At 42.3% G+C, this 25,727-nt stretch overlaps 2 protein-coding genes and 1 long non-coding RNA gene across 16 annotated transcripts; 2 read left to right on the top strand and 1 right to left on the bottom strand.

The window, feature by feature from the left end:
* Nucleotides 1-656: 656 nt before the first annotated feature.
* Nucleotides 657-3,818, top strand: LOC110496277 (protein AF1q). The gene is made up of 2 exons (XM_021572078.3): nt 657-723; nt 2,445-3,818. The coding sequence occupies exon 2, from the start codon at nt 2,451-2,453 to the stop codon at nt 2,709-2,711; it is 261 nt and encodes an 86-aa protein (XP_021427753.2). The 5' UTR covers nt 657-723; nt 2,445-2,450; the 3' UTR covers nt 2,712-3,818.
* Nucleotides 3,819-4,427: 609 nt separating this feature from the next.
* LOC149975544 (uncharacterized) lies at nt 4,428-8,307 on the bottom strand. The gene is made up of 2 exons (XR_016488514.1): nt 7,888-8,307; nt 4,428-7,608 (listed from the first exon to the last, which is right to left on the bottom strand). It is a non-coding gene; the product is annotated as an uncharacterized LOC149975544 (long non-coding RNA).
* Nucleotides 8,308-9,266: 959 nt separating this feature from the next.
* On the top strand, nt 9,267-20,840 carry LOC110496275 (GA-binding protein subunit beta-1). 14 transcript variants are annotated; one of them, XM_021572077.3, is made up of 8 exons: nt 9,267-9,475; nt 11,659-11,766; nt 11,960-12,127; nt 12,389-12,583; nt 12,751-12,895; nt 16,849-17,019; nt 17,824-17,942; nt 18,233-20,840. In XM_021572077.3, the coding sequence occupies exons 2-8, from the start codon at nt 11,659-11,661 to the stop codon at nt 18,527-18,529; spliced, it is 1,203 nt and encodes a 400-aa protein (XP_021427752.3). In that variant the 5' UTR covers nt 9,267-9,475; the 3' UTR covers nt 18,530-20,840. The 14 variants fall into 14 exon arrangements, with proteins under 14 accessions (XP_021427752.3, XP_021427749.3, XP_036808740.2 ...); XM_021572074.3 differs by having other exon boundaries at nt 9,286-9,475; nt 16,846-17,019; XM_036952845.2 differs by having other exon boundaries at nt 9,286-9,475; nt 12,751-12,907.
* The last annotated feature ends 4,887 nt before the right edge of the window (nt 20,841-25,727 follow it).

Here is a 25,727-nt window from a genome sequence, read left to right as displayed (position 1 = left end):
ATGATTCCACTTTATTCCTATATTGTCCTTTTGCTCGTTTGACTCTGCGGAGGTCATAGCTGGCATTCTTGTACTTATTCCTGTCTTCGACCGTAGCATCAAGGTTGTCTATGATAGCTTTGTGTGCGGTAGCCCTGCTCTTTAGTTTAGCGCCAACCTCGGTGTTAATCCAGGGTTTTTGATTGGGGAAGCAGAGAAACCTCACCGTGGGTAAAACGTCACCGATGCATTTTCTAATGAAACAGCCATATGTATTGGACTGAACATGGATCCAAGTTGTGGCTATTTGGGCTATTCATATTAACAGATGATGATATAGCCCAACGTGTTCAGTCGATTGTCGAACTTTATTAGCCTATCATTATATCACATCACAATTTTATTAGTACAATTGTCGTTATAGTCTTGATCTGTATTGGTAGATTATTGCAAAATGTACAGACCTTTCCCATAATTGAATAGAAACTACATTTTTTAATGCACAATAATTAGTTAATAAAACAATAGGCCTATTTGATTTTACATGACAAAAACCCAACGCAGGCGCAGAATTTCGTCACAGAGTGTGGGAGTGGTTGTCCCTGGTGCTGAAAAAACTGGCATGTGCGGGAGGATTTTACAGCATCGCCACATAGCAAGAGCGTGCCATTGTTATTATACCTCAGTGGAGCCGATCCTGCGACAAACAGAGGACCGTGTCAGCCAAGAACTATTTCTCAAGACGTAAGATAATATTTTATTTTCGGAGCACCTTTGCTGGATAGTGGATCCAGAATTACATGTAGCTTAAACTAACAATACTTAACGTTGATGTATTTTTTTTATAGCCTGTAAAAGTAATGTTAGTATTAACCCTTTTAACAATTTCCCAATAGGAATAAGAAAGAAACAACATACAATAGCCTATCACCTAATTTTGTCCATTACGCTGGCAAGGCCAGATAGCTTGTTTACATAAAAATATATAAATGCACACAATTAAAAAACGGGTAACTTCCGAATTGAATGTCAATGCTGTCTATATAATGTTTTGCCATGTTTTATTGTATGTAAATCCTTGGCACATCATCTCAGATATATTTAGGACTGCATGACCCAGTTTCTGGAATAGTCTCCATCGTTCGCACAGATGACATGCCGTCCAAAAAAGGGGATGTCATTAGAGTCTATATTTACACGATTAAAGAATAGATAGATGTCCGAATCGAAATCGCCAGTCATTTCTCAAGCCCCAATGGGCGTCAACCACTGCACCATCATAGGCATCAATGATGCTTTTATAGGTCTACGTCGTATGGTGAATTTTCTCTGTAGCCGAATGGGTGTGGTATTGAAGACCGTTGATGCTCTTAATCAGTATTCGACAGATCTACACAAAAGCATGACCTAATGGATAAGAACGATTGGTTCAAAGGGAATTTTTAAATCAGTTTTGTAGAGCATATTGATACTGTGACCTTTATCCACTGAAGACCGTTGATGCTCTTAATCAGTATTCGACAGATCTACACAAAAGCATGACCTAATGGATAAGAACGATTGGTTCAAAGGGAATTTTTAAATCAGTTTTGTAGAGCATCTTGATACTGTGACCTTTATCCACGGATAGACAATCATTCTTACCCCATTTAATATGTCATAACCTACTGACAGGGTGGGGTCATTTGTACCCTAAATGTTGATTTCATGCTACAGTAATTGCATTTTAACAACAGAATCTTGTCCATTTTCACTATGTGCAATTTACATCATTTTGAGTGTTCCATTTTTTTTTTTTACCACAGCCAGACTTGTGAGAGAAGTGTGTGGCCGTGTTATTATCATTTGGTTTAGGAAATTCACATTCACACATGGGGAACCTATAATTATGTGGTCACAATTAACTTAGTAATGTTCAAAAAAGTATTACGCATATATCACACACACATTTCAAGATTAGATCCAATTACGAGGAATCCCGAATCAGGTTATGTTCACAAATATGCGACTCCACGGTATTGCACTCTAGGCCTAGCATTTCCATGTCAGGTTTTAGAACAAAGAACACAATCACCAGAAAACTTATGTAACGTAGTTTGCTTCAGTTTGCCAACACTTAGGTCCAAATGAGCAACAAGGATTGACCTAAATCTGCATCTCAAGAAAAAGCTACTTAAATCCTGTGCCCATTTGTTCTTATGTAATGGCATAGACTTATCTTAGCCAGTCAAGCCAAAACGTTCAGGTTATCTCCTACCCATGGCGTCTACAGTATAGGGTCCCTTTGGGATTAATGAAAAAATATCAGGGAGCCATTCAAAATTATAGGGACATAGTACTGGGTTACTAAGTGGAGTTGAAATATGTGTAGAGACTAAGATGAGAGCCTTATGTATGTCTAATCTATTTCAAGCTATGACCCAAAATCACATTTTCATTTGGCCTCATTCCTCTTTTACATTCAGATAAAAATGCTGGTGAAATCAAACAGCGAGTATGACTCCTTCCTCTACTGGAGACAGCCCATCTCCGCCCCGGACCTGTCCGAGCTGGAAGACCTGGGTGTGACCAAAAGCAAGCCAACCAAGAAGAGCAAGAAGGCCACCAAGAAACAGAATGCCGCCCTAGCCAAGCAAAGGAAGCAGCAAGAGGCCGAATTGTACACCACCTTCAACTACTGGAGAGAGCCTATCCCCAGCATCGACCTCCTCGACTTCAACCTGCTTCTGTGAGGACCATCCCATCTCAGCCTCCCAGTCATAAGAACCTCCCTCTCCTCACACTCACCTTATCTGAATAACCATGGCTTTTGTCAAGTTTCTGGTCCACCCAAAAAGAAGTACTGAATCTGTATTAGTCTGTACTGTGTTTTTTTTGTGTATAACCTCTTAATAATACTGACAGGATTAGGGGTAGATGTTTTAACTTGCAGGTGACTGGCACTGTGAATGACAGTATAGCCACTTCTGCTTAGGTTTACTCCACACGCGGGCTACATGACTCGTTTGGCTAATGTCAACGAACATAACTAGGTAGAAATGGCAACAAGGTCAGCCTTTAAATAAATATAAATAGTTCCATTGCATACTGACTGCAAGGCTTCTGTCTCACATTAAGGACTTACACATTCATAATTTGTGAGGTAACTTGAGTATGCTACATCATATTTTTGAACACTAACAAATGCAAAGTGCTGCCTCATTTGAACTTAGTGAAAATTCTTTCCCTCGACCTAATACAACCTCGAAGGGTAGTGCCAACCTGAGCCTTGGGAGTGTTTGCGTGTAGTATGTATAAGTAGGAGAATGTAAAGCAAAGCACCTCCACACAGAACAGATATTGTACAAGCACTTAGGGAGCCACAAACATGACTGTCTTTTGCGCTTTGTATTGGTTGCCTTGTGATTTGTTTCAGACACTGAACTGACTGACTGAATTTTATTTATTAAGTATGCTGCTTTCAGGCTACCCTGAGTAGGCCTCAACTGAGTGCAATGGCTGAGGGTAAATGTTAGATTCCACAATGCAAGTTGTGCAAATGCAGAGCTGGCCAACTGTTTTCTTTATTTTCTGCATAGACTACTGCACTGTCCGATGTTTAGTTTGAATGTCAAGGAAAGAATGGAAATGTTTAATGAAAATAGGGAAAATACGTGTTTTTAATTGTCAAGACTGATGTTGCAAAGTGTTCCTGAAAGTACGGAAGCTCTAACTGGACACTTGTAATCATAAAGCTAACTTTTTGTGAGATTGTACAATGAGCAGTAAATTCCCAAATGTGACTCATCATACTTTGTCTTGACTTTTCTGAAATAAAGGAAGATATCCTGTGCATTCAATCCACTTTGTTTACTGTGAGAAATAATCTCAAACTGAAGGGCTTAAACATGCAGCATTTGTTTGAAGCGATATCTCACCATGAATCACTATTAGCTTCTTTTGAAATAAATGGAGAAATGAACGTCACATTTCACTTACAAAACATGTCGTAGGTTCGAGATGTCTCGTCAAACCGGCTTCAGTGTAGAAACGGCCATGCACCCTGTAGGCATAAAATGTACAGTTTATGTGAATGGGAGGTGTTGTTAAAAAATAAAGTGAGGTCAATCTTCTAGAAGCTTCTTATAAACACCAACAGCCAGAGTAGGCTATGGACTCCTGTTTTGTCCTTCGACACCCAATAAAATATATAGTTTACTTATCCAAAACGAATAGCTTTTCCAGGATTCTTATTGGACTAATCCTTCCAACAGCTTCCTTTGGGGGATTTGGTATACAACAATGCTACAGGTTTCATACAATAGTAGCCTCTGTGAATGAAAAGATCTGCCTATGACAGTACATTACTCTGGGACCATTACACTTTGATTAAAATACCTAGGTGCATTGCACATTAGTATTCATTGTAGCCTATTTACTTACACTGACACATCGGACAGAAATTGGTCAAATATTTAAGGTTTTTATTAATTGGATTTACATTGTTCAGTTTCACAGTAGTTACTGTATAAGCGTAGATATTAACATACCAGTATTTAGTTAATTGCATTGGTTTACTGCATTTGTACAATGAATCATAAAGGAATAGCCGACAGCTATTTCACAGTAGCAATTATTGCGAACAGTGACATTGGAACATCACTTGCATGTCTCGAGTCCAGGTTTCCCAGCCAGTAGACAGACCAGACCTGCTAACCACTGCTCCAATAAGGGTTAACCATTTTGGGGGATGTTAAAAGGCCTACCTAGGCAAGTGTCATTACACCACAGAGTTTCCAAACCCAGATGCACAACATCTAGAGACTTCTGGGAACGCTTGCGAAACAGACCAGACCCTGGTTTGAGAAGTCAATGAGAGAAGTGGAAAAGTATTCCTTCTCAAAATCTAAAGGCAGAACCTAGATTCAAGCCAATGTCTTAAGTAGTTGAACATGTTATTACTCCAACCTCGTGAAGGTGACACTTATTTTTTTAAACAACTTTATATCAAAGGAGTGCCTTTGATTTGACGGCCTGCACACGGCCTGCACAGTTCAGCGCGAGACGACCATTCGACCTGATGACGTGTTTCTACGCATTGCTAGCCAACATCGCCATGGGGGGGGGGGGGCTGACCCCTAGGGGGGCACACCCCACAGTTTGGGGACCACTGACCTAGGCTACTAGCAGCTAGTATAAAAAACAGCCTATTAGATCACAAAATTGGGATATTAATCAGACAGAAACTATGCCAAACATCTGAGTAAGTATCCTGGCAAATAAAACAGAAATCCGTTAGAAATAGGCCTAGCTGCCTGCGAATAAAGAGAGCTGCTCAAAGTGCACAGGACCGAATTTTCCCTCGCAAACATACTTTAAAACACTATGTATTATAGCTTGGTGAAGGGATACAGGTCTCATCATGAGCGCTGATATATACTGAACAAACATAAACGCAACATGCAACAATTTCAAAGATTTTACAGAGTTACAGTTCATATGAGGAAATCAGTCAATTGAAAAAAATAAAAATAAGGCCCTAATCTATGGATTTCACGATTGGGAATAGAGATACGCATCAGTTGGTCACAGATACCTTTTTAAAAAAAATGGGCCTCAGGATCTCATTCTGGTTATTTCTGTGCATTCAACTTGGAATAGACCAAATGCAATTGTGTTCATTGTCCATAGCTTATGCCTGCCCATACCATAACCCAAACTGGTACAGACCTATATCTATCCTACCCTGCCTTTCTAAGGTCTTCGAAAGCTAAGTTAACAAACAGATCACCGACCATTTTGAATCCCACCGTACCTTCTCCGCTATGCAATCTGGTTTCAGAGCTGGTCATGGGTGCACCTCAGCCACGCTCAAGTTCCTAAATGATATCATAACTGCCATCGATAAGAGACAATACTGTGCAGCTGTATTCATCGACCTGGCCAAGGCTTTCGACTCTGTCAATCACCACATTCTTATCGGCAGACTCAACAGTCTTGGTTTCTCAAATGACAGAGTTCAATGTGTCAAATCGGAGGGCCTGTTGTCCAGACCTCTGGCAGTCTCTATGGGGGTGCCACAGGGTTTAATCCTCGGGACGATTCTTTTCTCTGTATACATCAATGATGTTGCTCTTGCTGCTGGTGATTCTCTGATCCACCTCTACGCAGACGACACCATTCTGTATACTTCTGGCCCTTCTTTGGACACTGTGTTAACTAACCTCCAGACGAGCTTCAATTCCAAACAACTCTCTTTCAACAGCTCTTAAATGCAAGAAAAACTAAATGCATGCTCTTCAACCGATCGCTGCCCTCACCTGCCCGCCCGTCCAGCAACTCTGGACGGTTCTGACTTAGAATATGTGGACAACTACAAATACCTAGGTGTCTGGTTAGACTGTAAACTCTCCTTCCAGACTCACATTAAGCATCTCCAATCCAAAATTAAATCTAGAATCGGCTTCCTATTTCGCAACAAAGCATCCTTCACTCATGCTGCCAAACATACCCTCGCAAAACTTACTATCCTATCGATCCTTGACTTCTGCGATGTAATTTACAAAATAGTCTCCAACACTCTACTCAGCAAATTGGATGCAGTCTATCACAGTGCCATCTATTTTGTCACCAAAGCCCCTTATACTACCCACCACTGCGACCTGTATGCTCTCGTTGGCTGGGCCTCGCTTCAAACCCACTGGCTCCAGGTCATCTATTTGTTTTTGCTAGGTAAAGCCCCGCCTTATCTCAGCTTAATGGTCACCATAGCAGCACCCACCCGTAGCACGCGCTCCAGCAGGTATATCTCGCTGGTCACCCCCAATGCCAATTCTTCTTTTGGCTGCTTTTCCTTACAGTTCTCTGCTTCCTATGACTGGAACGAACTGTAAAAATCACTGAAGCTGGAGACACATCTCCCTCAATAGCTTTAAGCACCAGCTGTCAGAGCAGCTCACATATCACTGCACCTGTACATAGCCCATCCAACTACCTCATCCCCATACTGTTATTTTGCTCCTTTGCACCCCAGTATCAAATCAAATCAAATGTATTTATATAGCCCTTCGTACATTTTTTTATTTATTTATTTTACCTTTATTTAACTAGGCAAGTCAGTTAAGAACAAATTCTTATTTTCAATGACGGCCTAGTGGGTTAACTGCCTGTTCAGGGGCAGAACGACAGATTTGTACCTTGTCAGCTCGGGGGTTTGAACTTGCAACCTTCCGGTTACTAGTCCAACTCTCTAACCACTAGGCTACCCTGCCTCCCCGACAATCAGTACATCAGCTGATATCTCAAAGTGCTGTACAGAAACCCTGCCTAAAACCCCAAACAGCAAGCAATGCAGGTGTAGAAGCACGGTGGCTAGGAAAAACTCTCTAGAAAGGCCAAAACTTAGGAAGAAACCTAGAGAGGAACCAGGCTATGAGGGGTGGCCAGTCCTCTTCTGGCTGTGCCGGGTGAAGATTATAACAGAACATGGCCAAGATGTTCAAATGTTCATAAATGACCAGCATGGTCAAATAATAATAATCACAGGCAGAACAGTTGAAACTGGAGCAGCAGCACGGCCAGGTGGACTGGGGACAGCAAGGAGTCATCATGCCAGGTATTCCTGAGGCATGGTCCTAGGGCTCAGGTCCTCTGAGAGAGAAAGAATTAGAGAGAGCATACTTAAATTCACACAGGACACCAGATAAGACAGGAGAAGTACTCCAAATATAACAAACTGACCCTAGCCCCCCAACACATAAACTACTGCAGCATAAATACTGGAGGCTGAGACAGAAGGGGTCAGGAGACACTCTGGCCCCATCCGATGATACCCCCGGACAGGGCCTAACAGGAAGGATATAACCCCACCCACTTTGCCAAAGCACAGCCCCCACACCACTAGAGGGATATCTTCAACCACCAACTTACCATCCTGAGACAAGGCCGAGTATAGCCCACAAAGATCTCCGCCACGGCACAACCCAATGGGGGACGCAAACCCAGACAGGAAGATCACATCAGTGACTCAACCCACTCAAGTGACGCACCCCTCCTAGGGACGGTATGAAAGAGCCCTAGTAAGCCAGTGACTCAGCCCCTGTAATAGGGTTAGAGGCAGAGAATCCTAGTGGAAAGAGGGGAACCGGCCAGGCAGAGACAGCAAGGGCGGTTCGTTGCTCCAGAGCCTTTCTGTTCACCTTCACACTCCTGGGCCAGACTACACTCAATCATATGACCCACTGAAGAGATGAGTCTTCAGTAAAGACTTAAAGGTTGAGACCGAGTTTGCGTCTCTCACATGGGTAGGCAGACCATTCCATAAAAATGGATCTCTATAGGAGAAAGCCCTGCCTCCAGCTGTTTGCTTAGAAATTCTAGGGACAATTAGGAGGCCTGCGTCTTGTGACCGTAGCGTCACAGTATCTCTACTTGCACACTCATCTTCTGCAAATCTATCACTCCAGTGTTTAATTGCTATTTTGTAATTATTTTGTCACTATGGCTTATTTATTGTCTTACCTCCCTTATCCTACCTCATTTGCACACACTGTATATATACTTTTTCTATTGTATTATTGACTGTATGTTTGTTTATTCCATGTATAACTCTGTATTGTTGTTTGTATTGCACTGCTTTGCTTTATCTTGGCCAGGTCGCAGTTGTAAACGAGAATTTGTTCTCAACTAGCCTACCTGGTTAAATAAAGGTGAAATAAAAAATAATAATAAATAACCCCACCGCCAGCATGGGGCACTCTGTTCACAAGGTTGACATCAAAAAACACGTGGTCCGCAGTTGTGAGAACGGTTGGACATACTGACAAATTCTCTGAAACGACGGAGGCGGCTTATGGTAGAGAAATTAACATTAAATGATCTGGCAACAGTTCTGGCTGACATTTCTGCAGTCAGCATGCCAATTGCACACTCCCTCAAAATTTGAGACATTGTGGTATTGTTTTGTGTGACAAAACGGAACATTTTAGAGTGGCCTTTTATTGTCCCCAGCACAAGGTGCACATATGTAATGATCATGCTGTTTAATCAGCTTGTTGATATACCACACTTGTCAGATGGATGGATTATCATGGCAAAGGAGAAAGGCTCACTAACAAGGATCTAAACAAATTTGTGCACAACATTTGAGAGAAATAAGCTGTTTGTGCACATGGAAAATGTCTGGGATCTTTTATTTCAGCTCATGAAACATGGGACAAACACTTCACAAGTTGCGTTCATATTTTTTTACAGCGTAAATTCAATATCGCCTTTTTACCGTAATGGGTTAATTGGCCATTGAAGGGCTTGCTTCTTTTTCATTCGCCCGCCCACAAGAGGGTTCAAAAAGCTCGATTTCCACCTCCGGTGTCGAGTTGCCGCCATCTTTGTATCCGTTTTAATACAAAAATATAATTTATTTTCATTATCTAAGGTGAGGAGAACATTCAAAATAATTGGGTAAAGTCAAGGAACTTATGTCTGCAGCCTAAGAGCATTCATTCGAAGCCGTATTGAGGTAAGAACTACACAACGTTAGCTTGCGTCCATTCGGGATTCCGCCTCCAGCTAGCTAGCGTTAGCTGTTATTAAAGTTAGCCAGGCATTAGCTAACTATCTTAGATCTGGCTAGTTACGAGACCGAGTAACACGGCAAGGTGGTAGTTTCGAAGCTGGGACATTGTGCGAAAGTCCACATTAATCACGCGCACTAAACAGTGTGTGGAACTTTCCCATTTCTTAAGTGTGTTCATACTTTAAGTGTCGTTAACGTAGCTAGTATGTGAAGTTATTGCTTGCGAACCTTAGCTAACTAGCTACATGGTTGGTTAGATAACAAACCTGGCGCCATCAGGCTCATATGATATTGTATAATTACTCGCACGGTAAAGGTGATGGCATCTCTTTGACAAAAAGCAATTATGAATTAATCGATCGTTTAAAATCAGAAAAATTGCGCGAAACCATTTGATGAAGCGTGCGAGAAAGAATGCTGTTAACCGGATGTGGAAGTAGTTTTTTTCTCTTCGTGTAAAATAGGAATTTCTCTTGACTTCCCCCGGAAAACCAACAACTTAATATCAAAGAGTTTCCTGTCATGTATTTAAATGTCGTTGTTCGTGGTTGTTAAATAATGTAGGTGAATGATTTAACGGAGAATGTAACACATGGCCGCCTCTTGTTCGTTTTCACCACCAAGGCGTATAAGATGGCTACTCATCGTCTCCATCTCCACGCTTTTGCTATGAAGAGAGCCTCCTGTTATAGTGGGCTTTCACGATGTAGTAATAGTAAACCAACCAGCTAGCTACAATGTAACGACAACCAAAAAAGTGCACATCAAGCTATTCACATTTTACTTTGTGTCCAACAACACACTGCGTGATTGTTTACGGATGCATACCTCCGATCAACGCGATTTTCAACAGTATAACTAGCCTATTCTTCCCTGTTATGAAAAACTACCATCACTCATACCAGCATTGAGCGATACCAAAGGGTTTCGAGTGATGTACGTTAGATCTGTAGCATAACCACTAACTTCGTTACTTTACAACATTAATTGTGTTGTGCTCAAATGGGACATCTGATAAGCATATATCCGGGATTGGCTCGACTCATTCGCCTAAATAGCACGAGTCTGCAGCAACAACAAAAGCCCGTTTCTTCTCCAGAGATGTGTAGCCTAGACACTCTACAGAACGAAAGCGCGCCCCTCAGCTGCCGTGTTTTTTGTTGTTGGTCTATTTCACGATCGATATCTTGCATTACTTGCATTACTAACGCCAAGTTGTTAATCAAACCACATTTTATTTGTCACATGCTTTGTTAACAACAGGTGTAGACAAACAGTGAGATGATTAGGGCCCTTCCCAACAACGCAGAGAGAAAAATAGCAACACGATTAATAAATGCACAATGAGTAACGACATCACTTGGCTATATACATGTGGTACCATGTACATATAGGTAGGGGTAAAGTGACTAGGAAACCGGATAGATGCTAAACAGTAGCCGCAGCATATGTGATGAGTCAAAGTTGTAAGTTCCATTACGACTATAATACTTCCATGGTGATTTCTGTTTAACAAAATTGATCTAGCATAGCTAATAACACAACTTTATGTATGTAATATCTGAAATGGGATTAACACACTTATAGCTATGTTAAGTTGTAAATATATGCTCAGGGCAGAGTCCTCTCATTTGATTAAGTTAGCCAAAAATGCACGAGTACCCTAACCCATTATTGAGTTTCAAAAGTTGGCTTAAAAGTACATACTTTCTTAAGTGGGGCCCTGTGTTTTGGTAAATCATGTCATATGACCTGGATTTTAACCTTTTATTTGAAGTCTTTTTTCAGAAATGAGATTTGGACAAAAAATGAAAGCAATTCTCTGAGAATGGTGCTGGACCATCTGACATAAAAATAAACGGGGACAGTTTTATGAGAAAAGGTTCAAATCAAGTTAATGTGACACGATTAACCAAAATACAGGAACCTATTTATGTGTACACTACATGAGCTGTAACAGGTAGGCAGGCCTACATTGTGTGAACGGGTAACTTCACAACCGCCTAATACTGTTTAACAGCAGACATAAGTCAGGCTACCACCTCAGTGAAAACATACTGCAACAGTTGCATACATGTACAGTCACAGGGCCAAATACTGCAACCTTTGTAATTGTGTTGTCTCAGATGTCGCTGGTGGATTTGGGGAAGCGGCTCCTTGAGGCTGCACGGAAAGGCCAGGATGATGAAGTCAGGACACTCATGGCCAATGGGGCTCCCTTCACCACAGACTGGGTAATGATTCCTGTCTTACCTTCTCTGTCTGGGCAATTTTCATTATCTGCTTCAGTTTAACTAGTTTTACCCACCCCAGGGTTTTAGCTGGTTTGTGTGGTCTAAATGTAAAACATTGTCTGAAGTGTCAGTCCGGTTCAACTGTATGGTGTTTTGACTCTTTATCTCTCTTTCTCTTTGGCACTCTGAGCAGCTGGGCACATCTCCGTTGCACCTGGCCGCCCAACACGGGCACTATTCCACTGCCGAGGTGCTGCTCAGGGCAGGCGTCAGCAGGGATGCCCGAACCAAAGTGGACAGGACCCCTCTGCACATGGCTGCTTCAGAGGGCCACAATGTCATCGTGGATCTATTAGTCAGGGTACACGTGTCTCTTTATTTTCTAAGGTTTTAGCTGTTTGTGTCTGTTTAGGGTCTGACCTGGCCAATTCCTAATATAGTGCACTGCTTTTGACCAGAGGCCATTTTCAGATGCAGAGTCCTGCTCTTTCTCTGACCAACATTCCTTAAATTTAACTACACTAGAAAAAGTGGATACATGTGTGAAGAAAGCAGTAAAACTGCCAAGTCTGCCAGCTGTCTTATCCTGTCCCTGTCATTTCTCCTGGGTCACACTCTACAGAGTGGCGCAGACATTAATGCCAAGGACATGCTGAAGATGACTGCTCTCCACTGGGCCGCCCAGAATGGCCACCAAAGGGTAGCGGAGACGCTCGTGAAACATGGCGCCGATGTTCACGCTCTCAGTAAATTTGATAAGACGCCGTTTGACATCGCAGGAGACATCCAGAATGCAGACCTTATGCTCCTACTACAGGTGAGACCTTAAGTTGCATGTGGAGTCTAGTTGAGAGAAGGTTTCCGTGCACTATTCTAGACCAAAAAAGACAAATGAACCTAAGGACTTGCTCCTGGCAGTCTCCCGTGTGTGTGTATCTATCGGTCTGTCTCTCTGATAGTGTTGTTGACAATGTTTGTCTATAGGAGGGAATGCAGAACCAGGTGAACATGAACGCAGAGGCTGGCATGACGGGGAGCTCGGCCCAGCCTCAGTTTATCATCCAGGGCATCCCAGGGCTCCCGGGGGGTGTGGTCAACCTGGCAGACCTCCTCAACAACATCAACTCGGGTAGCTACTCGGGTAGCTACTTCTACACACACAGACACCAAACCTCCTTCAGTTAGGCTAGGGTTCATACTATTTGAAATGACTGGTCTTCTGACGAAGGGTTTGTGGATGTTAAAAACACAGGAGGTTGGTGGCACTTAATTGTGCAGGACAGGCTCGCGGTAATGACTGGCGTGGAATGGTATCAAATAAATCCGTGTTTAATACCATTCCATTTGCTCCAGCCATTATTATGAGCCGTCCTACCCTCAGTAGCCTCCGCTGGTTATGGAAAGAAAAGGCCAGCCAGTCAGGTAAAAATGACCTGCTTTCTCCAGTTAACGGCTATATCTTTTCAAGGATCCCCCCGCCTCAGAGAGAAGTGCCCCACTCTTTGTTGTTTCCTCTAGTCTAGTGCCTAGTCCCTGGCCTTTATCACTCTGATCTCATAAACTGATAGGGTCTGTTGATGCTTTGTGGTCCCACACAATGAGGTAGTGACCACAATGTGAGATATGTGGGAATCAAAAGGTCATGCAGAAAAGAAACATTGATTCTCACCGATCAGATGGAAATACTTTCTCACAGCTTGAATTCCTTTGTGCTTTACCTTGTTACTTCTGTATGTAATGCTTATTTAAATGAGAAGATTGAGCCCACACGTTGACTGCCACAAAGTACAGTCCAGAATATGTACAGTACCAGTCAAAAGTTTGAACACACCTACTCATTCCTTGGTTTTCTTTTACACACACACAAATGGTGTATAGGTATTTTATAGAAAAGACAAGTATGCAATTCTTATATAAACATAAGAGCAGATGGATTGGAAAAGACCCAGAGTTATAGGTACAAACTAAATAATACAAAATAAAACATACAGAAAGAGGATACCCCCCCCCCCCCCACCCCGGGCAAGCACATGCTGCCCAAGGGTAGATTAAAACATCACAAGTGAGAGTGCATTAAAATGTACACATTCACAGTGCCAAATGGTCCAAATAAGAGACGAGAGACTGCCAGATTTGATCAAATGTTAATTTATTGCTCCGAATATCTGTAGTGTAGTGTTTGCCAAATCGCTGAGCCATAATTTGGTAGAGGGAACTTCCATCCATAATTATGTCAAATTCTGGCAAATTAGGTGGCCCAAACTGTTGCATATACACTGACTCTGCGTGCAATGAACGCAAGAGAAATTACACAAATTCACCTGGTTAATATTGCCTGCTAACCTGGATTTCTTTTAGCTAACTATGCAGGTTTAAAAATATATACTTCTGTGTATTTATTTTAAGAAAGGCATTGATGTTTATGGTTAGGTACACATTGGCGCAACGATACGCACCGCATCGATTATATGCAACGCAGGACACGCTAGATAAACTAGTAATATCATCAACCATGTGTAGTTAACTAGTGATTTTGATTGATTGTTAAGTTTAATGCTAGCTAGCAACTTACCTTGGCTTACTGCATTCGCGTAACAGGCAGGCTCCTCGTGGAGTGCAATGTAATCAGGTGGTTAGAGCGTTGGACTAGTTAACTGTAAGGTTGCAAGATTGAATCCCTGAGCTGACAAGGTAAAAATCTGTCATTCTGCCCCTGAACAAGGCAGTTAACCCACTGTTCCTAGGCCGCCATTGAAAATAAGAATGCGTTCTTAACTGACTTGCCTAGTTAAATAAAGATTAAATAAAGGTGTTAAAAAAAAATCTATATTTTTTAATCGGTGTCCAAAAATACTGATTTCCGATTACGAAAACTTGAAATCGGCCCTAATTAATCGGCCATTCCGATTAATCGGTCGACCTCTAGTGTATATACTCCAAGCGATCTTCCCAGTCTGCCACAGAAATGTCAGTCCATAGCTCTTCCTCCCATTTTGCCTTAATGGCATCTGTAGAAGGTGCGCTAACAGATTGAAAAGCATCATATAGACGAGAGATCAGTTTGCCTGAGGTGAGACACATTTGTATGCATCCGTCAAACATGGAAGGTTTAGCGTTTCCAAATGTCGGAAGATGTTTTCTAACAGTCTCTAATCTGTAAGTATCTGGAAAAAAAGTTACTAGGAAGATTATAGGTTTCCCTCAGCAAATCAAAGGAGGCAACGTTCCCTTCTATATATAGATCCCCTATGGTATTGATCCCGAGCTCTCCCCATCGCTTAAAGGGGTTGTCAAGGTTAGAGGGGGCAAAGGAGGGATTCCTGACAATAGGAAGCAGGAATGATATTGGTTTAAGGTCAAAATGGACCTTTCTTTGCTTCCAGATGCAGACTGTGCTATGTATAATAGGATTGTTACTATAAAGTGACCTCTCCAAATTCACTGGGGACAAAATCGCTGTGCCAATAGAGAAGGGTTGGCAATCCTCATATTCCAGAGTTTAAATTTTTGTACTATTTTCTACATTGTAGAATAATAGTAAAGACATCAAAACTATGAAATAACACATGGCATCATGTAGTAACCAAATGTAGTAAACAAATCAAAATATATTTGAGATTCTTTAAAGTAGTCACCCTTTGCCTTGATGACAGCTTTACACACTTGGCATTCTCTCAACCACCTTCATGAGGTAGTCACCTGGAATTCAATGAACAGTTGTGCCTTGTTAAAAGTTAATTTGTGGAATTTCTTTCCTTGCGATGTGACAAAGTAGGGGAGGGAGGTATACAGAAGATGGCCCTATTTAGCAAAAGACCAATTCCATATTATGGCACGAACGGCTCAAATAAGCAAAGAAATACTACAGTCCATTACTTAGACATGAAGGTCAAGTCAATCCGGAAAATTTAATGAACTTCAAGTGCAGTCGCAAAAACATCAAGCGCTATGATGAAACTGGCTCTCATGATGACTGCCATAGGAAAGGAAGACCCTGAGTTACCTCTGCTTCAGAGGATAAGTTCATTAGAGTTACTAGCCTCAGATTACAGCCCAAATAAATGCTTTACAGTAACAGACAAGTAACAAGACACATATCAACATCAACTGTTCAGAGGAGACTGTGAATCAAGCCTTTATGATCAAATTGCTGCAAAGAAACCACTACTAAAGGACACCAATAAGAAGAAAAGACTTGCTTGGGCCAAGAAACACGAGCAATGGACATTAGAGTGATGGAAATCTGTCCTTTTGGTCCGAGTCCAAATGTGAGATTTTTGGTTCCAACCGTTGTGTCTTTGTGAGACGCAGTGTAGGTGAACGCATGATTTACACATGTGTGGTTCTTACTGGGAAGAATGGAGGAGGTGTGGGGGTGCTTTGCTGGTGACACTGTCAGTGATTTATTTAGAAATCAAGGCACACTTAAGCAGCATTACTACCACAGCATTCTGCAGTGATACGCCATCTGATCTGGTTTGCGCTTAGTGGGATTATTTGTTTTTCAACAGGACAATGACCCAACACACCTCCAGGCTGTGTACGGGCTATTTGACCAAGAAGGAGAGTGATGGAGTACTGCATCAGATTACCTGGCCTCCACAATCACCTGACCTCAACCCAATTGAGATGGTTTGGGATGAGTTTCACCGCAGAGTGAAGGAAAAGCAACCAACAAGTGCTCAGCATATGTGGGAACTCTTTCAAGACTGTTGGGAAAGCATTCCAATTGAAGCTGGTTTAGAGAATGCCAAGAGTGTGCAAAGCTGTCAAGGCAAATGGTGGCTACTTTGAAGAATCTAAAATATATTTTAATTTGTTTAAACATTTTTTTTTTTTTTTGGTTACTACATTATTTGATATGGGTTATTTCATATTTTTGATGTCTACACTATTATTCTACATAAAAATAGTACAAATACAGGAAAAACACTTGAATAGGTAGGTAGGTGTCCAAACTTTTGACTGGTACTGTATATAGGGTTAAACATGAACTATTTCCTAATACAAGAATGACGGTCGACACTAAAAGTGAACCTTTTCCCCCGCTCTCCCTCTGTTTTACCCCTTGTCTGACAGCAGGTGACTCTGAGGAAGCCATAGCAGCCAATTCTTTGGACCCCGGCAGCATCCAGCACATGGTGAACGAGCAAGGTCAAAGGGTTATCACCATAGTGACCGACCAACACGGTAACCTACAGACTGGAGGGCTTGGTCAGCCATTCTTTGTCACCATGCAGCATGGACAACAGAGTAAGAGAACGTCTCACTTTTGGTCACATAACGGTGCTCATTTCAGCCTGTAGCCACATCCCATAGCCTCTATCCATTTGGGAACAGTTTCTTGGACCCTACTCTCGGACTGAAAAGGCATGCTCAGTGGAGAATCTCAATTGATAGCTGTTTTGAGTCTCGGAATAGACTTTATCTGGGTCTGGGAAACCAGCACTTGGTGTTCTAATGCTGCATTCATAACCAAGTGGGAAGGTGGTCTTACCACATACTGTACGACTGGGAAAATCCACTATCGCCCCTCCAACTGGTAATTACTAGTAGGAAACTCGTCTGTCATCTCTCAGCTCTGACCTCTCCCACATGCTTACCTCTGACGTCATCTAATAAGGAAATTACCTCTAACAGCATTTTCATCAATTAAATGCAACAACAAAACATTTTTTTATAAATCTGTTAATATGGTTGGCACATTCTTGGCCTTTCTCAATGACTTCAAAGAACGCGAATGCATCCAACCGGTATTTGTGACTTCACAACTGGTAATTACCACCTTCTCACTATGAACGCAGCATTAAAGCGGTAGGTAACTTTAGCCAGACAGTGGAATGTCCACTTAACCTACAAGCAACCTTATTGTTGTGACAGTGTGGACCTTGTATTTGTAGACAACAGTTTCTAGCTTTCTGGCAGATTGTTTTGTTCTAGTTCCTTTGTCGGACATTGTGTACTACTTCGTCATTAATTTAGTTTATTAATTAACCTAATGGTCCCGTTCGATACTATGTTCCTTCAGGCTCTGAGCTGTTGTCTGTTGATTTGCAGTGTTGGCGATGCCAGCCAATCAGGTGACAGAGGAGGTGGTTGAGGAGGAACCCCAGCCCCCGCCTGCCCGCAAGAGGAAACTAGAGGCCTCTGCCAACCACATGGATTCTGGAGACACGGTCGGCGGGGGGCACATTTTCTCTTGTGCAACACATTGAACTGATATGCTTCTGCCATTTAACTGGTTTCTGACTCAAGCAAAATGTTTTGTTAATTTATTTTATATTGCATATTTCTCGAGATTCTAGATTCTGCTGTGAAATGTTTTGGGGGCTTAAGTTAGGAAAACAAACTCTTTAGATTATTTTGGTACTTTGATACTGTGCACTTGGCACAAGTGAAGTGCAAGTGTGTGAACTTTGGTCTGACCTTTCTGTCCCTTTCTCCTCTTCTCCATCCATCTGTCCAGGAGCAGTTACAGAGGCAGCTGCAGGAGGCCAACCGGAAGGCCCAGGAGTACCGGCAGCAGCTGATGTGCAAAGAGCAGGAAGCAGAACAGTACCGTATGAAGCTGGAGGCCATGTCACACAGCCATACCAACGGCACCTCTGAGCAGGAGGAAGTGGTTGAGGAGGAGGAGGAGGAGGAGGAGGTGGTGGTGCTCCAGGAGGGAGACATCATCATTAAGACGGAGGAGCTGGACTCGGCTGAGGAGCAGGTGACGCTGGTGGAGTCGGTGCCCTCCCACACCGTGGTCATCTCATAACACCAGACAGACTGATGTCACTGATGGAAGGAGAAATGGACATGAACTCAGGCGACGGGGCAGGCTATCAGCTTTTTCCATAGCTCTTTTAAGTTTTTCCCCCCATCTGAGTTTTTTTTAATGTTTTGTTTTGTTTGTACTATATTTACTTACTCTTTCTGCCGTTTCAGTAGTTTTTTTTCTCTCCCTCAAATCATGTTTTTTTTTTTTTTTTAACAAGTAGCGAATTGAGGAGCTGAATAGCAGGAGGTGCGTCACAGGTTGGTTGAGGAGCCGGAATGGGACCTGCTCAGCCTGTGGATAAAGTTTCCTGCCTGAAAAACGTGTATGCTATCTGAGAGACGGGTCACTCGGTCTCTGTCTGTGGCGTCTGAGACATGTCAGTGGTGTGGGAAATACATTTTCACGTTGCCAACTACATATCACAAGATGTCCAAGACGAGTCCATCCGTGGTGCCAGAGGACCAGTCTGTGGAGAGAACACTTTTGTTTGTTTTTGTTCAGTTCTTTCAGATCTCAAGTCTCCCTCTCCCTCACTCCTCACTCCTACCACCCCCACCATCATGGGCTCCACTGCAATGGGAATTGTATTTAAGAATACCTATTTGAAAATAACTGTCTTACAGGACAAATGACAGGGCATGCAGTTGGCAACAGTCATTCCCGGCATTTATTGGACTCCGCATTCACAATGTAGTAATGAATTGTTTCAAAGTCAGGAATTGTTTTGACTTTCATGGCACCACGTTAGCTTTGTCCTCTGTGGGTGTTATGGTCCGTGCCACTTCGAGTGCAGCGGTGATTATAGGTTTACTGTTGCAAACCCCACCTCCCCCCACCATCTCCCTGCTGATGTCAATACAAAGAATAACGTCCTCCTGTTTAATCACTAGTAGTCCCACTCCCCAAAGCCGGAGACGGACAGGAATAAGGCTTTCAGATTGCTGTGTCCTTCTGACAATGACTATGTCCCGTCACTTGTTTCTGCTACAGTTACTGTGCCGTTTTGTCATCTCCCACCCTGAATGAGAACGTGAACAACGTCTGGGTTAACATTCATCTCTCAGGGTTGAAGGGTGTTAAAGGAACGTCATCTCTGCCTGCTGTTCAGTAAGGGCCCAATCTAAACTTGAGATGCCAAAGCTGGTTTAAGTTGTGCCTACATTTTGCATTGACGTCAATGGGGGATTTCCACTGAAATTAGAGTTCAGATTTATCGGATGCTCTTGCCCAGGTTTAAAATGACTTTAGTGGGTCTAACTGCAATTTGAGTTGAACCATGTTGAGCGACATATATAAATACACACACACACCAATTTGAATATTTAAAATAATGTTTCTGTACACTGATCCTTGGTCAGTTTGAGAGGAGTACATCTTGTATAATTAATTTCCCACCATGGCTAATTGGGTGGATGAAATACACCACAGTTTTTGAGTTTCAGAATTGAACCCCCCCCCTCCCAGACGACCTCTTTACTTGGCGGAAGAGGTCTGCTGTTTTGCTGGACTACCGTTCCTCCACTCACCCATTGTAAACTTAGACCGCTCTCTTCCTTTGAGAAGTCGACGTTCTCCACGAGTATGATATTTTTTTATAAGCTCTCAGCAATCCTTTTTATTATGTACATATAAAATTGTATTTTTAAGTGTATCTGAATGTTTTGGAATGTAGACTGCTTATATATGATTTCTAAGCACATCGTCCCTTTCTTAGTTTAGCATCTCTTTTCCAGATTGTACAGGCGAACATGTATGCACCAAATGATTAAATAATTCCATTTACCATGATTTGACGGGTTTATAGGTCTACCTGTTTCGCTACTGCTCTCACAGTTAATTAAGGGCACTTGACCGAGCCACGAATGACTTTGTGTGGACTTTGCTTGCTTTGATTAAAAAGTATGAAACGCCCTTTTTAAAATGTTACAACTGGTATCTTGAACATGCTTTGAAGTGTTTGCTCAATAACTTCGGTCTTCTCAGAGATTGAGAACCGGTGGCGCTGGACCATTTCCTCCGTTTTGTTTTAGACATTGTTCCATATTGGCCAGCAGGTGGCACTACACTTTAACGGACTGATCTGGTTTGTGAAATGAAATTGAGCGGGGATCTTATCTATATTTCTTACCCTCAAATGAGTCGATTTGCTGCTAATACAGAAAGTGAAACGACTAGAGTATCGCACGGTAACGTTGAAGCTTTATTAATGCATTCCATTTTCTAACTCATTTATGTAAGGTGATATTTCACTTGTACTGCCTACCAGGATAACATAATTGAAAATAAAATACAAGCTCGTACCTGCAAATGATGTGGATCTTGGGTTCAAAGACCGTTTTTAATTCTAGATCCTCACTGTAGTCAAGATCCTTCACTCACTAGTGTCCCTCAGGCACATTTGAAAGGAAAACTACACCCCAAAACTATTTCTGGTATTTCCATCAACAATGGACTGATGAAACAAATACCAATATTTGTTTTGGCTAGAGTTTTTCTTTTAACTTCCCTCATTTGATGCATGCAGGCCAACTGTTTGGGATTTGCATTGTCACACAGCTATTCCTGGCACTGCAGTGAAGTTACATGTGTTGTGAAGCTTTGGATTGTCTGATCGGACTTTTAACATAAAGCATCTGAAAACGTTCTGCTACAAAGACTATAATGGAATAGACCAGATCCAGAATTATAATTCTATCTCTAATGGGATACAGGAGACAGAACACTATCAGGGACTTTCCTCTTGACAGTTTTGAGAAGATAAGGAACGAGAATGAATGTGACAAATAATGTAGGATAGTTTTGTATAGTTTTTTTCAAGAAGTTTATTGACTATTTTTAAGAATCAAATAAATGCAAACTCTTATACGAGGGAGAACTGCTTTTTTTTTGTAGCAATATTCGGGTTACCTGACAACCTGTGTAATAGATGCTTCTAGTATGTTATTTCTGCCTGCTGCTGTAACCCCTGTTTGCGTACGGTTGGAGTCATTAAAACTAGTTTTTCAACCACTCCACAAATTTCTTGTTAACAAACTATAGTTTTGTCAAGTCGGTTAGGACATCTACTTTGTGCATGACAAGTAATTGTTTACAGACATTACTTCACTTACTTACTATTCACTGTATCACAATTCCAGTGGGTCAGAAGTTTACATACACTAAGTTGACTGTGCTTTTAAACAGCTTGGGAAATTCTAGAAAATTATGTAATGGCTTTAGAAGCTTCTGATAGGCTAATTGACATAATTTGAGTCAATTGGAGGTGTACCTGTGGCTGTATTTCAAGGCCTACCTTCAAACTCAGTGCCTCTTTGCTTGACATCATGGGAAAATCAAAAGAAATCAGCCAAGACCTCAGAAAAACTATTATAGACCACAAGTCTGGTTCATCCTTGGGAGCAATTTCCAAACGCCTGTAGGTACCACGTTCATCTGTACAAACAATAGTATGCAAGCATAAACACCATGGGACCACGCGGCCGTCATACCACTCAGGAAGGAGATGCGTTCTGTCTCCTAGAGATGAATGTACTTTGGTGCGAAAAGTGCAAATCAATCCCAGAACAACAGCAAAGGACCTTGTGAAGATGCTGACGGAAACGGATACAAAAGTATCTATATCCACAGTAAAACAAGTCCTATGTCGACATAACCTGAAAGGCCGCTCGGCAAGGAAGAAGCCGCTGCTCCAAAACCGCCATAACAAAAGCCAGACTACGGTTTGCAACTGAAAAGGGGGACACAGATCGTACGTTTTGGAGAAATGTCCTCTGGTCTGATGAAACAGAAATAGAACTTTTTGGCCATAATGACCATCTTTATGTTTTGAGGTAAAAGTGGGAGGCTTACAAGCAGAATAACACCATTACAGCCGTGAAGCAAAGGGGTGACAGCATCATGTTGTGCGTGTGCTTTGCTGCAGGAGGGACTGGTGCACTTCACAAAATAGATGGCATCATGACATCTCAAGACCTCAGTCAGGAAGTTAAAGCTTGGTCGCAAATGGGTCTTCCAAATGAACAATGACCCCAAGCATACTTCCAAAGGTGTGGCAAAATGGCTTAAGGACAACAAAGTCAAGCTATTGGAGTGGCCATCACAAAACCCTGACCTCAATCCCACACCAGTACCTTCACGGTTCGGTTGTGCGTTATTGTTTTTGTTTGGTGAGTTTCGATTTATTAAAATTATGTGGAACTCTACGCACGCTGCGCCTTGGTCCAATCATTATAACGAACGTGACAACCTGACTCAGTTACACCAGCTCTGTCAGGAGGAACGGGCCAAAATTGTGGGAAGCTTGTGGAAGGCTACCCAAAACATTTGACCCAAGTTAAACCATTTAAAGGCAATGCTACCAAATACTAATTGAGTGTATGTAAACTTCTGACCCACTGGGAATGTGATGAAAGAAATACAAGCTGAAGTAAATCATTCTCTCTACTATTATTCTGCCATTTCACATTCTTAAAATCAAGTGGTGATCCTAACCTAAGACAGGGAATTTTTACTAGGATTAAATAGTTACATAACAAGTGATGGCTAATGTGACCATGTCACGGACCACATTAGCAAGAAAGGATGCTTTCTTCAGGACCTCCATTGAATGTTGGTTTGCAGAGCTCTTCCATAACTCTACAGAACTCCACATTATTGTTTTCCCTATTTCACCCTCATTTCAAAATCTTAATTAAACTAATCCCCTGTGAAGGAGTTAAATGCTTAATTCCCTCCATGGCTCTTAGGCTGCATGTAAATGTTCTCCCAAAGGGGCTTCAGCACAGAAAATAGCATCATTTGATAACGAGGAAGAGAAAATAATTGTGTTCCTCTTGTGCATTGCCCATTCCCCTTTTGTCTGCACATGAAGTGTAAATTGATTTGAACATCTTCGTATCGTACACAAGGAGACTACATGAGAGATTTAATGTGACTCAATGTTGCAGTCATAAACAGACACATTAGTCAGTAATAAGGTCCTCAATCAGCTTTCTGAAGTCAAAAGGCACCAAAACATCAAATGTACAGTGCCTTGCGAAAGTATTCGCCCCCCTTGAACTTTGCAACCTTTTGCCACATTTCAGGCTTCAAACATAAAGATATAAAACTGTATTTTTTGTGAAGAATCAACAACAAGTGGGACACAATCATGAAGTGGAACGACATTTATTGGATATTTCAAACTTTTTTAACAAATCAAAAACTGAAAAATTGGGCGTGCAAAATTTTTTTTTTTCGAGGGCCAGCCAACGAGAGCGTACAGGTCGCAGTAGTGGGTAGTATATGGGGCTTTGGTGACAAAATGGATGGCACTGTGATAGACTGCATCCAATTTGTTGAGTAGAGTGTTGGAGGCTATTTTATGAATGACATCGCCTTAGTCGAGGATCAGTAGTATGGTCAGTTTTACGAGGGTATGTTTGGCAGCATGAGTGAAGGATGCTTTGTTGTGAAATATGAAGCCAATTCTAAATTTAATTTTGGATTGGAGATGCTTAATGTGGGTCTGGAAGGAGAGTTTACAGTCTAACCAGACACCTACAGTAGGTATTTGTAGTTGTCCACATATTCTAAGTCAGAGCCGTCCAGAGTAGTGATGCTGGACGGGCGGGCAGGTGTGGGCAGCGATCGGTTGAAGAGCATGCATTTAGTTATACTTGCATTTAAGAGCAGTTGGCCACGGAAGGAGAGTTGTATGGCATTGAAGCTCGTCTGGAGGTTAGTTAACACAGTGTCCAAAGAAGGGCCAGAAGTATACAGAATGGTGTCGTCTGCGTAGAGGTAGATCAGAGAATCACCAGCAGCAAGAGCGACATCATTGATGTATACAGAGAAGAGAGTCAGCCCTAGAATTTAACCCTGTCGCACCCCCATAGAGACTGGCAGAGGTCCGGACAACAGCCCCTCCGATTTGACATATTGAACTCTATCAGAGAAGTAGTTGGTGAACCAGGCGAGGCAATCATTTGAGAAACCAAGGCTATTGAGTCTGCCGATAAGAATGTGGTGATTGCCAGAGTCGAAAGCCTTGGCCAGGTCGATGAGCACGGCTGCACAGTATTGTCTCTTATCGATGGAGGTTATGATATCGTTTAGGACCTTGAGCGTGGCTGACGTGCACCCATGACCAGCTCTGAAACCAGATTGCATAGCGGAGAAGGTACTGTGGGATTCTAAATGGTCGGTAATCTGTTAACTTGGCTTTCGAAGACCTTAGAAAGGCAGGGTATGATAGATATAGGTCTGTAGCAGTTAGGGTCTAGAGTGTCTCCCCCTTTGAAGAGGGGGATGACCTCGGCTGCTTTCCAATCGTTGGGAATCTCAGACGATACGAAAGAGAGGTTGAACAGGCTAGTAATAGGGGTTGCATCAATTTCGGCAGATCATTTTTAGAAAGAGAGGGTCCAGATTGTCTAGCCCGGCTGATTTGCAGGGGTCCCGATTTTGCAGCTCCTTCAGGACATCAACTATCTGGATTTGGGTGAAGGAGAAATGGGGGAGGCTTGGGCAAGTTGCTGTGGGGGGTGCAGGGCTGTTGACCGAGGTAGGGGTAGCCAGGTGGAAAGCATGTCCAGTCGTAGAAAAATGCTTATTGAAATTCTCAATTATTGTGGATTTATTGGTGGTAACAGCATTTCGTAGCCTCAGTGCAGTGGACAGCTGGGAGGAGGTGCTCTTATTCACCATGGACTTTACAGTGTCCCATAACTTTGAGTTTGTGCTACAGGATGCAAATTTCTGCTTGAAAAATCTAGCCTTAGTTTTCCTAACTGCCTGTGCATAATGGTTCCTAACTTTCCTGAAAAGTTGCATATCACAGGGGCTATTTGATGCTAATGGTCAAGGGCAGTCAGGTCTGGAGAGAACCAATTTTTAGATTGTAAGATTCAATTTTTTTGAATGGGGCATGCTTATTTAACATTGTGAGGAAGGCACTTTTAAAGAATAACTAGACATCCTCTACTGACGGGATGAGGTCAGTGTCCTTCCAGGATAACCGGGCCAGGTCGATTAGAAAGGCCTGCTCGCTCAAGTGTTTTAGGGATCCGTTTGACATTGATGAGGGGTGGTTGTTTGACCGCAGACCCATTACGGATGCAGGCAATGAGGCAGTGATCGTTGAGATCTTGGTTGAAAACAGCAGAGGTGTATTTGGAGGACAAGTTGGTTAGGATGATATCTATGAGGGTGCCCG

Source organism: Oncorhynchus mykiss, chromosome 18 (assembly GCF_057628025.1).
Source record: "Oncorhynchus mykiss isolate SJ-2025 chromosome 18, ASM5762802v1, whole genome shotgun sequence".
Taxonomy (NCBI): domain Eukaryota; kingdom Metazoa; phylum Chordata; class Actinopteri; order Salmoniformes; family Salmonidae; genus Oncorhynchus; species Oncorhynchus mykiss.
The sequence above is the reverse complement of the archived record's forward strand: the minus strand, read 5'-3'. Positions and strand labels throughout refer to the sequence as shown.